The sequence below is a fragment of the Aspergillus ambiguus genome (assembly GCF_047715705.1).
Source record: "Aspergillus ambiguus strain CBS 117.58 unplaced genomic scaffold BDV59scaffold_18, whole genome shotgun sequence".
NCBI classification, from domain to species: domain Eukaryota; kingdom Fungi; phylum Ascomycota; class Eurotiomycetes; order Eurotiales; family Aspergillaceae; genus Aspergillus; species Aspergillus ambiguus.
The window spans coordinates 252071-266035 of record NW_027395531.1 but is presented as its reverse complement, the minus strand read 5'-3'; the positions used below and the strand labels follow the sequence as shown (position 1 = coordinate 266035).

Genomic DNA, 13965 nt, shown 5'->3' with positions numbered 1-13965 from the left:
CTCCTGCGGACTAATGGAGGTGGATGTGAGAGGTAAAGTCTCTTTTTCATATCTCTATAATTCTAAGCTTATATGATGGTTAGGTGTTTTCGTCTCAAGGCAGAATGCAACCCTTCACCGACTGTCCGGAAGAAACGTCCCGGTCCTGGCCGCACTCGAGTTGCCTGTCTGGAACAGAAGATAGATGGGCTTGTATCATTATTGGAATCGCGCCGCGATAGTCTGGGTCCTTATGACAGAGTCACGTCCATTCTGTCCGAACCATCCGCTGTACTGCCGGAGACATCAGGATCCTACCCATATAGCCTTCCTGAAGGTATTGAACCGCCTGCACGTGAAGCGGAGCTATATTTCCAGAATTTCTGCAACAAGTATCTCGAGCTTTTCCCTTTCATCCACCTTGAAAATGGAATGGACTCACAGAAATTGCGTCAAGAATCACCATTCCTGTGGACATGTATCATCGCCGTGACATCCACAAATATATCCCAACAGGACTCCCTCGGTAGGAGACTTCGAGGAATAGCAGCTCAGGAAGTAATCGTGGAGGGTAAGCGAACAGTTGACTTATTGCTTGGTCTCCTATGTTACATTTTGTGGTGAGATATACCTTACATCCTATATTATGTTCAGTCTAGCTAACTGGTTATTCACAGGGGACACTTTCGGTTTTCTATGAACCCTGCTTTTACCGTTTTCTCGCATCTATGCACTGCACTCGCACTTGATTTGGAGGTTCAGGGTCGTCGTCCTGGGGATGCAAACAGCAGCCGAGTATTTCCTCATTCCATCGCATCCCAGATTCAGAGTGTTGCTGGAGACCAACAGCTGGTGGGTATTGAGAACAAACGAACGGCCTTGGCTTGTTATTTTGTCACTTCATGGTTCGTACCCTTTCGCTGTTAGTGACATGCTTACTAAGAAAATCACACAGTGCCGCGACGTTTCAATCGAGGACTGAGAGCATGACCTGGTCACCATATCTTGAAGAGTGCTTGAGCATGGTACACGGCATCGAGAACAGTTTGGGGGACATGTTACTCGTATATATGGTCAAGCTCCAACGCATACTGAGCAAGGTCACCGTCATCAGAACTCAAATGAAAGACACAGAAAACGATCAGAGTACTCTCCTTGTTCCTCCATATATCTCTTCGCTCAATGCTCAATTAACCGACATAAGGAGAGCAATCCCACCTCTTCTGGCCAGAAATAGTACGTTTAGTAATTCCACCTTTCATTTGAAACCCCAATTGTTCTGAAATCTGCCCCAGCGACCCTACAAGCAATGATCCTTCACACGGAAATATGCATCAATGAAATGATTCTCATGCGCCTTCGGCATGCACCTCTTTCATCCGATCCAGACACTACTAGCATGGAAGCGCTCATCACCTGCCTCACCGCTGCAAAATCCTCCGTGGACATCATGTCCAATTTTGAGCTCGCGGAATACGCTAATTTTCCATTCTTCCTCTGGAAACAATTCCGGCATGCTATTCTCACACTAGCCCGACTTGCATGCATGGAGGACCCTGCATGGGACGTGAAGCTGGTTCGACGAACTGTGGATCTCCCGTCATTACTGGAACAGATAACCGAGAACCTGCGTATTCTAGAGACTTCTACAGGGTGCAAGAAAAATGGGCCAGAAAATGTATTTTCGAAGTCGTTGGCGTGGGTGAAGGCCATGAGGACTTGGTTGGAATCCGTGTATGATCAGCCATGGCCCTCTGATCAGCCTGCAACGATGGTGACTTCAGATGGTGATCCATCGCTTTCAGAGCAGGCTGTATGTGACATGGCTCAACAGTTACAAGCTCCAGGGATAGAAGCATTTACATCACTAGATGAAGATCTCTTTGGTGGAGATTTTCTTGGTTGGTGGCCGCATGTGCTTTCTGAAGGCGGGTTTGTATGTTCCGACCAGGATCGATTGGAGCACGAAAAGTTGACATAGTATTGCATATAATTAGCTATTTACTTATAATCATGTTCCACAACTTGGTATGGAGTACATGGACCTAATGAGAATAGGTTGGAATGGATAAACGATATTTAGAATTGCTCGACTCATATACCCTTGCAAAGGAATGGCATAAAATCCGATGAAAGGATTGAGGAAGCAGAGAAAGAAAACAAATAATAGGGATTCTCTTGGTTCTGTTGCGCTATCATATCCTCCAGCTAAGGGCGCATCCTTTTTAGTCGAGCAGTTGCGCCAGTTTTAAATTCATACACTAATCATCAGGATACTGAATTTTCGATTCTTAAGCAATTTTTGAATAATTCCCAGGGTTCTAATTACGTGCTGAGGTGTTATGCGACGATCCCTAAGGCTTAGCAGAAGGGGTCGGTTATTCATACTCGCATAGCCATTCTTGGCCGGCCTGTGATCAACACGTTTCTTTCGTTTTCCCTGCCGATGAGGCACTGCTCGAGGCGGTCGCCGCCTCAAGTGACCGAACGCGACCTATTAATCTTGAGCAGATCATCGTGCGGTATCCGCAAGGCTATATATGATCTTAGTGATGACCCCTTTTTATATGATGATAGGCCCCCACCCCGCCCCCCGGATTGCTCCGTAAGTGATCTGTGAGTAATCAGCACACGCATCGACGCGCTCATGCCTGGAGCAGAAAGCAGCGCTGACCTAAGCATATTCTGGAAGGGGAAAGTCCTCCAGCTACCGCAGAAATGTCATTGAGTAGCAATACATTTCCCCCATATATGCCTAGGGACCTGACGGTGCGAGAGCTTTGTTACATATAAGGCTGGATACTAGTAGAGGTGTTCAGTAGTGGAAGTTAATTGACAGGCGTAGTGTAGTACCATTTAACAGCATCCAATATTGACCATTTGACGTAGAATTTGCGATAACAACCTACATCTCCATTCTTTGACTTCCTATAATCCCACCGGCCTTTTCTACAAAGACCCTCTTCACTGCAGTCGTGTTTCTTGTCTGTCCAATGAGCTCCAATAAATATCCGACTGCTGTCTTATCGGGCTTGCACCGGGTACCATATTGCGGAAGCTTTCCACTGTCAAAGTATTCCCTAACAGCTCTGATGGTGCAAGATGAAGGATGATTCATGAATCCATGCTGCAATTCATTAGGAACCCTTCCAGACAAAGTTCTAGGAAATGATCACCTACCCCATGTCCCTCATGCACCACAAGCCTGCTCCCGGTAAACCCAGCGGCCACTTCCCATGCAGAACTCAGCGGGGTAATTGGATCGTACAATCCATTGACAAACAAAATGGGAAAGCTTGTGTTGATATTCCGGAAGCCATTCTCATATCGTTCAGCTGCATCAAATTGCCACTGAGAGCAAGGCCACAACTCCGGCGAGAATGCGTCGGCAAAGGAACCTTGCGCAGCTTGTGTTTGGACCAGACTGTACATGTCCTCTGGAGATTTAGCCCGGACTGTAGCATCCGAACAGGCAATCCCATGTAACGCGTTCGTTCCCTTATTCCATACAGGTCCAGATTGCTGTAGTTCTGCCGTCTCCCAAAGCGTGTAGTTGCGCGCGAGAGCTCCTTGGATATACGTCATGAGTGCAGGAAACTGATCTGGGCGATAGAGGCTGGCAAATATGGTGAATTTGAGTTCCAGTAAGAGGTCAACTCCACCGGGTTGCCACCAGGCAGATACAGGGTAGGTGTCGGGGAGGGTGATCGGGTTGTCGATAAGCTCTTGGAAGACTTCAGACAATGCGAATTTAAGATCCTGTGGGCTGGTAGAAGGGCCTGAGTAGTTTGCAAGCGGACAGAGGGAGGGACCTGCATTGACGCACTCCTCGAAGAAGTTCATGAGGGCAGCATCGCTGCCGCGCGTGGCAGACAACCAATGACCGGAATAGTAGTCGTCGGCTGGTAAGTTACTATCCAGGAGCATGCGGCCGACACGGTCCGGGAACATGGCGGCAAATGTCTGGCCAAGAGCAGTACTGTAGGATCGACCCCAAAACCTTAGGAGACCGTCTTCGTTGAGAGCATCAACCATTTTTAGCATATCCCGTGCTACGAATGCTGTGTTCACGAAGCGTCCCGTCTCCTTTTGATTTTCATAGCAGGCGTCGGCCAAAACACCACCGTCATGCCATGCCTTTGACTTCAATGTCTCCCACAAATCCCTCTGTGGAAGAAATGTATCGTTGCTTCGGCGAGATAGGCTTACTCCTCCGGCGCTTGGAGCGTTGCACGCATATGGGATTGTTCGTCCCGTGCCACTGGTGACGTCTTAGAAAAGGCTACATATACATCCTTTGGAGACTTACCGTGCATCAAAGCCGATCACATTGAAGTGCCCACCGAATACACTATTTGATCAGTCTAGCTCGTGTGTTCTAGAAGGACTACTTACTCGCGGTATACGGGCCCTTTCTGTACGACTTCTTCCACGCCTGATGAACCTGGTCCGCCTGGGTTGAAGATAACGCTGCCCTTGACAGGTTTCTCAGTCGCATTGATTTTGACTAGTTGGAGACTTATGGTCTTCTTGGAGTCCGGATCAGTGTAGTCGAGAGGCACCTCAAGGGTTGCGCAGTCAATCGGAACGGCGATATTCTGCTGAATATCCTTGGGGAAGTCGAGATCGCAGGGAGTCCAGTTTAGAGCATCGGGGTTTGTATCGCCTTGAGCCAACGCCTTGGCGAGACCGTATGATGCCAAAACTAAAAGCGAACTAAGTAACATTATGAGAAAGGGATTCGGAGATCTTTGATTGAGAGACTTGCCTGTATGATGTTCTTTGCCTCAATATATATTTTTCTGGTACAGCAGATAGATGTCCGCTGAATATACTGTACATGGATATGTCGCAACAATTTACCAGGACAGGATATTGAAGAGAGCTTATTATTGAGGCTGTTCATGTCAAGCCTGAGCCCGAAACAGAGGACACTGGGCAGGGTTCATGCAGAGGCGAAGCGAGATGTCAGCCTCTTGGTCATGATTATTTCCCGATTGGGTATATAACCCTAACACACGACAACATAGCCGCAACGACATGCACAGACTTGACATACAGTAAGATATACCGTGATATTTCCATTTATAAAAAGCATTGTCATACACAGGGAAGTGAATCGTCAGCAAATGACCCCATGTCTTGGCCACGCTTCTTCCCGTTCACGGAAATCATGGGATGATCACCGCAGATAAGCTGACATCTGGAAATACTACACATATTGACTCAAACCGACCTGTAATCCTCTCCCAACAAGAGAACCAAAAACCGTTCAAAAAATGTCCCTAGATTGGTTCTTTTACTCCCTATACGGGCTACCACCTCCAGCCCGCAAACGCTCACGGCCCATGCAAGTTTTGGCTGTAGGAATCTCACGATCAGGCACCGAATCCCTGCGTGAAGCCCTCCACATCCTCGGACTGAACCACACCTACCATGGATTCGACACCATCCTACCCCCGTCCTCGCTAGAAGCGACTTACCGACTCCTCCAGAAGAAATACTCCACCCCCGCAACGGCAGGAGCAACCCCCAAGCTCACCGCCGAGGACTTCGATACCGTCCTCGGTGACTGCGTCGGCGTGAGCGACCTCATTGCTGCGGAGTTCGCGCCTGAGCTCGTTGCCGCGTACCCAGACGCCAAGGTAATCCTCAACGTGCGTCGCGACCGGGATGGGTGGTACCACAGCATGCAGCAGACAATGGGGTACTTTGACGCCAACCCAATCGATTTGGATTGGTGCAAGAGCTGGTTCAGCGCCGAGCTGTTTTGGATACGTCAGACTATGTGTCGGACGATGATGCCGCGGTTTTTTCGCGGAAGCTTCGCCTCAAATGGCAAGTGGGTGTATGAACAGCATGTCGCGATGGTCCGAGGTCTTGGATTGCCAGAGGACCGACTGCTGGAGTGGTCTGTGGAGGATGGCTGGGAACCGTTGTGTAGGTTCCTGGGGAAGGATGTGCCCCAGATGGAGTTTCCAAGTGGAAATCCGCCCAAGGCGTGGGCGGAGCGTATTGCGCGCACGATGGCTGTCCATCATGAGCGAGCTGTGAGAAAGATTGTTGTGTTTGTAGCGGGTTTTGTCGTCATGCTGGCAACGGTTGCGTATTTGGTATGGGGCTGACATGCTACTTGTGGCTCTCTACTGGAAAGAAAAACACTTGGACTTCTATCTGTAAACAACTAGGGCACAAATACCACCCCAACTCGCCAATTCATACCCATCATGAGCTTCTTGTTTTCCTCCGCGAGTACCAGACAGAACCAGTCAGTCAATGTTACCAAGAACGGCACCTCAACGCCAATCTACAAAGGGCTGTAAGTGAAGCAATTGACGGTCTCCAAGAACTTCCAAATCTGCTGGTGATCCTCGGCCCCAGTAATGGTCATTTCATAGCTGACGGAGTTCCAATCAGAGGCATAACGCATAATGCGCATCTGCTGCTCAAGATCCAGGATGCCATCCGCACCCACAGCATCGGCGATGACCCTGCGCCAGAGCTCAAAGGGAAGACCAAATCTCCACTGCATCTTCTGGAACGGCTTATTTCCGTTAGAGAAGCGTACGCTCCCCTTTACCGCCTTGGGTGTATCTTTGGGAGGGGACATAGACGACGCGTTGGTTCCTTTATCTCCGTTGGGAACATATTTGTTGTCACCATTGGCGGTCTTTTCGGGGATGTGAACCTGCAGGGCAGGGAAATTCTCCTCGAAAATCTCAGTGCCAGGCTGGAAGGGGCCCACATACGGAGTCTGTATACACTGGTAAGGACCAGCGATCTGCTCAACGACGATCTCAGGAATCTGCTGGCTCTCAACGTAATCCTTGACGTATTCATCGACATTATTTTCGACAGAATCCTTGCTATCTTCTGTGTGCTCGCCGTTCACTGACTCCTCAGATGGACTATTAATAGCGCGATCTGTATCTTCAAGCAGCAAAGCGCGAGAGACAAGCATCATCTTCAAAGACGTCATCCAAAGATCCATGCAGTGCAGACCTTCGACTTTCAAGGCTTCCATGCGGACACGTTTAGTCAGACGTGTGTGCTCCACATCCATCTTCTTCTGCAACTTGCGCTGAGCAATGGAATCAGTCTCTTCGTTGTGATCGTCAAAGCTGTCATGGTCCATGCCATCTTCTTCAGAGACAGAGTCAAACTTCAAATTACCGATTGTCTCGGCGACTTCCAGCAAGCGCTTCGCGGGAGCACTGAGTCTGTCGTTTGGCTTCCAGATGATGCTCTTGCACTCTGTGGCTGTGTCCGGCAGAGCCACTGTTTTACCTCCTGGAAGGAAGTCCAAAAGATGCTCTTGGGCGCGCTGGATAGTCAACATGCTTGCGAGGTGCACCGCGCTGCTGTTGGTCATGGAGATACCGGAGACAATCAGAAAGGGGATGGAGCGAAGCCCACGAGTACAAGCGAAGTGCTTCAATTCGGCCACAGTAAGCGCAGTGTGAGAATGACCTATAATACCACAGAGTAAGCTTTATGGAGGTCTCGGATCGTATTGGACAAATTCACCATTCTTCGCTTTACCAACGACCTTCCTAGCACGGCAACGCGGCGCCTCGTTCTCTTGCCCAGAGCTAATCTTCAACGACGAAACGCGTTCGACAACGACCGCTTCCTCATCGGCCTTCGAGCCAATGATGGCATCAGCGTCATTCTCAAGGAAATCCAGGTCACTCTTGATATAGACGCGAGCCAGGATCTCGGCGCCAGCTGATCCAAGAGGATTACCTCCCAGGTCAAGCTTCTTCAGCACGTAGCAGTCCTTGAAGGAATCCAGAAAGTCACGCCAAATGTCTTTTTCTTTAGAGGTGTGGATGCGAATGTTGTTCTGGGAGAGGTCGATTTCTCGCAAGTCGCCAGCACTGAGAGATACCACTTCACCGAGTTTTGCCAGGGACTGCACAGTAAGCTGGTTTTTCTGGAGATGAAGCTCAGTGACCCTTGCTAGTCCGTCTGTGTGTGCATCGTCGCGATACTTGATGCATGCGAAGAGATCGTCGATGAACAGTTCGAATCCTTCGTCTGTAAGGTCCTTGCCAGCGACGTCAATCTCGACATGAGGATCGCGTGCTGCGGCTTTGGATCCGATTCCTGGCGGGATTCGCTTCTTCTGTTGTGCTTATTAGCTTCTGTTTGTGCGTACGTGTGGGATATACACGTATGGTATAAGCGAACCAAATCCTTGGAGACAACTTGGGCGGCCTTGATGCCCGAGATTTTCCTCTAGAGGCCAAACAGGTAGTCAGGATTTGCGAAGACTGTGGTGAAGGGTATATGGGCTGAAGAATACCGCTGTGTAGTTGAGCTTGCCCATCGTGTTCTGTTTGCTGTGGTCTGTTGCACGATGTAATGATTAGTCCTCCGTGCTAGAATATGCCAAGAGATCTGTGATTCAAAGAATAGTCCGGATCTCACCTAGATGAATGCTTAGATTCCCGATATCACAACAAACTTCTCGCTACTCGCTCACTGAATGTGACGAGAGAGATATATGCAAGGTACGTGGAAGTGACCGTGTGATCTGACTCAATAAATGAGCAAACCAACCCAGTAGTGCAGGAACAAGGCGCAAGATAACTGTTGGATAGAATATCGCAAGATGGTGAAGGCAGAAGAAGAGAAGAGGAGAGATGGCAGAGCCTGTTTACGGCGAGGTTCTTTTGTTGTCATGAAAACCTGTTATTTACGTTCTCTACATCCTCGTTTATTCACTACATCTGGGCATATGGCGTTACTGACAAGACGGCCACAGTTGTGACTGTTCAAAACCGCGGCCTATCTCTGATAGGTTTTTCATAACAACAGTATAATGACGTACCTCTTTATTGGTTATCATGAAGATAGATTCACATAAGAAAGATGAAAAGTCAAATAGGAATACTGGACAATCTTCATTGTAACATTCGCAGCATAAAGAAACAGAGTCTGAGGTACAACCCATGCACTACCCCCACCCAAATGAAACAAATCCCCAGACTCTAGAAGAAATCAACGATATCTTTAAATTCATTCAGCAAAGCGGGGTCAATGTCCTCCCAATCCTTTGGTATCGGAGCTGGAGACAGCTGCAGGAAGGGGTGAGGTTCGAAGACTGAGTTGCACTCGTTCTCCTTCTGCTCAACTTTATGTTTCTTCTCTCCGGAATTATGGAATTCCACGTTCCCATGCACTGTTGGAAGCTTCCGCTTTTGCCCAAGTGATGTAGGTGTAGGTGGCGAATCGACTATCCATATATCACTTTGCGAATCAACGTTCTGGGCGATCGCACTGTTGTTGGCGCCTTCAGGAGTATGTTCTGCCAGGATGTCGTTCGTTGTCCGTGTTTCTGTCTTTGATGAATTGACAACATCTCTGTCAGTAAATGTGGTACATCCGATATTCCACGTATATGCAGTAGACTCATCGGTCAGATCGAACAGCTCTTTCAGAGTATCTGAGACGCGGTCCTTTGGTTGATCCGGGCCTTGGGGTACCAACTGTGTACCCAAGAGCAGGGCTGAAGGCGAAGGGAAGTCGCTGAAACTGTCGTCTCCATAGTCACTGGAACCTTTGGCTGATTTGTCGGGATTATCCAGATCATAGACGAACTCTGGCCTGCTGCCGTCACCTTTCCCAATCCCTTTTGACGTCTGCTCCCCCTCGGATAATTTTTCTTTCCAACTACCATTCTTACCGCTGGTTTCATGAAGCTCATCTATCTGTCGGTCCTTTTTCCCCATGCTGGCCGATATAGTCGGTTGGTTCCGTTCCCCAACATCCTTGGTCCCTCCTAGTTGCTTTTTGCTCACTCTGGGCGGTTTATCTAGCCCTTCACGACAACAAAGATGCCTGCATCTACAGGCAGTTAGACACGATCATGACGGAACATGAACATCCTTACGTTGTCTTGTCCTTGCATTTGTGATTGCAAGCCCATCGGCCATTGTCAAGGCGAGTTCCTTCTCCAGGTACTTCGAGACTATTGTCTACCTTGTTCTGCTCTGATCCCTCAGGCGGAACTTCAACTACACTTCGCGCTTTCTGCCCGGACTGGACCTTCTTGCACCTCTCCGAAACAGTCCAGTCGGTGGCTTTCTCTATCTAGATGTCACTGTGTGTCCACATGACATTCTCCGTCAGGCTTACCTATATCGAAAAAGTCATCAAAAAGCAAGTCATCCGTGTTGAAACTATCTATCCTCCGACAGATGCCTGACTTCACCTGGGAAGAATGGTCGCTCTCTGGGTGTCCCGCCTGCTTCTGGAGGTGTCGGCTTTCTGCTGGTTCTGTAACAGACGGAAATAAGAGGATTGGTAAGTCGGGCTTGATTTCGGCAGACCTCAAGGTCCCAGCTGGGGAGGTCAGAAAAACTGTTGTCTGAACTGGGACAGCAGGCCATACCAATATCATCGCACATCACGTGGCATATAATATGCTGGTCGTTGGTTTTCATTTCTGCGCTCAGAAGAACCTCATGGCCATTTTGAAGTTTGCTTCCACTGATCTCTGTCAGTGAGCCCCGAAAAATTCGAAAGCACATGTTACCTACCTGATACGTCGAAAATCGACCATGCGGCCGTCGGACGTTTCCGCCAGGAAACAAACATAAACCGGACGTCTCTGAAAATACGACGGACATTTCTCGTTCATGAACGCGATCTCCGCCTTAAAACAGATCTTTATCGGCTGTCCTGGCTTGATATCCTGCTGGTCATTAGCCAGACACACATTTAAACATCCGATCAACATACCTTCCCCATAATCTTCAACGATATGCGCAGCTTGGGGAAATCAGCCAGCCGCGCCAGCAGTTTCACGCCAAACGGCGGATTCTTGCTCAAAATCATGTCGATTTCGTGAGGCTCTCTGCTCTCAAGGCTCTCAATACTTGTAATCCCCGCCGCCGCCAGTTTCCGAACCGCAACGACCCCGATCTGCTCAATCTGCTTCATCTGTAGCGGTGAACTATCCCACACCTTCGCGGCAAAGCTCCGCGCCAGCTCCAGAGAGTTTCGCACGGAGACCGCGTCTTCAACGCAGATTTGGCAGTCGATGATACAGCGGATGAGTCGGTTCACGTGCGAGAACGCGAAGCCCTTGTCCTGCTGGACGGCGAACTTATGTTTCTGGAACTGCTCGCCGTCGGGGAAGTCGACGCCTCCGAGCTCCGACTGAAGGAGGAGCGAGATCTTGTGCGAAGAGAGTGCAATGTCGACTTTCAGTGGAAACCGGATGCCATTGCCGCGATTGAGCTCCTTGTACAGGGATTTCTCTCCGGCCTTGAGCCGTACCTCGCGGAACTCCTCAGCCTGGCATATCGCAGAAAACTAAAGAAACGTGTCAGTGTGCTTCACCCATCCTGAGACCTGAGAAATATGGCCATCACGTACAATTTCAGACATGGATGCCTGGCGCTTCAGCTTGAGGAAGTTCTTCATTGTCTCAAACCGGACGTAATACCGCGCCATGGCGTCGCCAAACTGCGTCGAGTGGAGTCGACCCTCCGAGACGAGCCCGGGCTCTTGCAGAAGTTTAATGTCCTTCCCGCATATCTGCCGCAGCATCTCGTCCTCATCATCCCGGTTTGCCCCCTCCTTCAGCTGGTAGTGGGTCGGATTCCGTCTCAGTCTCACGAACAAAAAGGTGCCCGCGAGCCATCTGATGGCGGACTCGACGTCGGTGATGTTGCCTAGGCCGATTTCCGCGTTCAAGTGGTCGATCAAGTTGAGATGCAGACAGCTCTCGAGACTCTCGGAGCCGGAAACGAGCCGTTCATAATAGCCCACGCGTTCCTTTCGTGTCATAATCACGGCGATAGCGCTGTCATCGAATTGGGGCCGGCCGGCACGTCCAAGCATCTGCATGACCTCTAGATCGGAATACTCTTTGCACCCGCCATCCTGCCAACCTGCTGTACCCTTTATTATGACCAGGTGACACGGAAGGTTCACGCCCACGGCGAGGGTTGATGTGCAGCATATAATGCTGGTTTGGCCCTGTAGGAAGGCGGTTTCGACGAGATGTCGGTCGCCAGGATCGAGCCCTGCATGGTGGAATGCGACGCCGGAGGCCATAGTCACTGCATATGTTAGCCGATATAGTCAACCTACCGTCCGGCTTCCCTAAAACTAACGCTTAAGATCTGCGCTGTGCGGTTCCACCAGCGTATTTGGGCCCTTCCATAGCCTCGCGGGGGCATTTGACATAGACCACAAGCGAGCAAGTTCTTTGGCCGTGGCGACAGAGGAATTCCTCGTGCAACAGAAAATCATGATCGGCTTCTTGGAACCGCGTGCGGCGATGATATCGGAGAGCCTACGCCCGTATGAGCAAACCTTCAGATCTCAAGCATATGTACAGAAAGCATACTCACTTCGAAGTGCACATCTTGTCGAAGGCAAAGTCATTCCCATACGACTGATACCCGTGCACGAACTTCTGCAGCTTCACAGGGCGGAACTCCTCGCCAAAATGCTCCCGATGCGCCGGGACATGCTGGTTTGTCACGGTACGGCCCAGCCAGGTCGCGATATCTTCCGAGTTCGAGATGGTCGCGCTGAGCGCGACGAAGCGGACGTTCGAGCCGATGGACTTCATGCGCGACACGACGGCTTCCAGGGTCGCGCCGCGGGCTTCTTTCAGGATGTGGACCTCATCGATGAGAAAGAGCCGGACGAGCTGCATCAGCCGTGCATGGTCCTTCCATTTGCGGGTCATGCTGTCCCACTTCTCCGGGGTGGTGATGATGATCTGGCTGTTTTGCACGCTGCGCAACTGCGACTGATCCGTGTCGCCGGTCAGCTCGGCGCACCGCAGGCCGAGGGTGCTGAACTTTCCGTTCCAGTCGCGGAAGCGCTCCGAGCACAGGGACTTGGTCGGAGCCTGGTAGATGACCTTGAACCGTTCGTCTTTCAGGTGGTGGAGCAAGCGGCATATCGCCAGCTCCATGATCGCAGTCTTGCCGCTTCCCGTGGGTGCGGCGAGGACGACGTTGTCATCGCTTTTGTAGATTGCCTGGAAGCATTTAGACTGGACTGCATTGAAGACGGGGAAGTGGAATAAGGAGCGGTAATTGTCTGGGAGTTCGTGTGTAGACACCAGGACGATGCCCCGAATCGACATCGGTATGTTCTGGAATGGAGTGGGACAGTGTTGGTAGGGTCTTTTTGATTCTTCCGAGCCAGAGAGAGACGGTTTTTCTGACTCGGGGACCTGGTCTGTGGGTGTTTCCGGCAGTCTTTGTTTTTCGACACGATGACGCCGCAGGGGTGCGTTCCTTACGGCTTGAAACCTGGCCAGAGGGCTAGAAGACGACTGTAGATCAAGAGGCGACTTGTATACCGGAGATGTTGGGGGCGTTTCATTGATACCTGAAGCTAGAGTCCGGTCAATTTCGACATCACAAAGAAGCCTGAGGAATCAGCCTATACACTGAACCATACCGTAGAAGCCTCGCGGGTCCTGAGGAATGCTCCGGCTCAATGTCCCGTAGGATAGAACATTGCGGTTATCTTCCGGGCGCTCTGACTGGGCAAGCAGCTCAAGATCTTGGAGGGAGTCAGTTGCAATGAATGTTAATTGAGGTCACATACCGAAGGCATCTAGTTGCAAGTCTGGCTCGGGAGCAAATGGAACATCAGACTCGGGTATGTCACGTCGACTGAAAAAGCGAGATGTCCGTGCTCCTTCGATGAGTCTCTCGTCAATTCGACTACCGGCGGCAGACCTGCTGGACGATGAGGGGGTATCTGCCCTGCGCCGGGACGGAGAGTTAGGCCGACGCATGGCGAAGGGGTGCAGAGACGTTCTGCCCATGACGGGGATCAATATACAAGGCAATCTCTTTTCGCACACTGTATTGTCATACCGGAACGATGGACTCGCCGCAGTTGAGAGAACTGAGAGGAACCAACGAGTCACGTTGCAGTAGAGCACGTGGTGATCCTCTTTGGGAATATCAGACTCGACGATTCCTCCAACTGGAAGAG

At 50.3% G+C, this 13965-nt stretch overlaps 4 protein-coding genes across 4 annotated transcripts; 2 read left to right on the top strand and 2 right to left on the bottom strand.

Annotated features, from left to right (window-relative positions):
• Window positions 1-1349: 1349 nt before the first annotated feature.
• Window positions 1350-1998, top strand: BDV59DRAFT_179561 (uncharacterized protein; the record flags this gene model as incomplete). Its single annotated transcript, XM_073689923.1, has 1 exon — window positions 1350-1998. A coding segment is annotated over exon 1 (577 nt), but the record flags the coding sequence as incomplete, so codon positions are not given.
• A 3064-nt stretch (window positions 1999-5062) lies between these two features.
• On the top strand, window positions 5063-6178 carry BDV59DRAFT_179560 (sulfotransferase family protein). The gene has a single exon (XM_073689922.1). The coding sequence runs from the start codon at window positions 5259-5261 to the stop codon at window positions 6102-6104; it is 846 nt and encodes a 281-aa protein (XP_073547456.1). The 5' UTR covers window positions 5063-5258; the 3' UTR covers window positions 6105-6178.
• A 108-nt stretch (window positions 6179-6286) lies between these two features.
• On the bottom strand, window positions 6287-8311 carry BDV59DRAFT_202440 (uncharacterized protein; the record flags this gene model as incomplete). The annotated part of the gene is made up of 4 exons (XM_073694033.1): window positions 6287-7449; window positions 7507-8107; window positions 8173-8220; window positions 8288-8311. The coding sequence occupies 4 exons, from the start codon at window positions 8309-8311 to the stop codon at window positions 6287-6289; spliced, it is 1836 nt and encodes a 611-aa protein (XP_073547455.1).
• A 664-nt stretch (window positions 8312-8975) lies between these two features.
• BDV59DRAFT_202439 (putative DEAD/DEAH box DNA helicase (Mer3)) lies at window positions 8976-13792 on the bottom strand (the record flags this gene model as incomplete). The annotated part of the gene is made up of 11 exons (XM_073694032.1): window positions 8976-9825; window positions 9878-10073; window positions 10123-10329; window positions 10379-10476; window positions 10527-10681; window positions 10729-11304; window positions 11368-12056; window positions 12111-12292; window positions 12351-13353; window positions 13420-13524; window positions 13570-13792. 11 exons carry the CDS (start codon window positions 13790-13792, stop codon window positions 8976-8978), a joined length of 4284 nt encoding a protein of 1427 aa, XP_073547454.1.
• Window positions 13793-13965: the final 173 nt, after the last annotated feature.

What these genes read in the sequence shown, in the direction of transcription:
- BDV59DRAFT_179560 (XM_073689922.1), top strand. Translation starts at nt 5,259, where the DNA reads ATGTCCCTAGATTGGTTCTTTTACTCCCTATACGGGCTACCACCTCCA.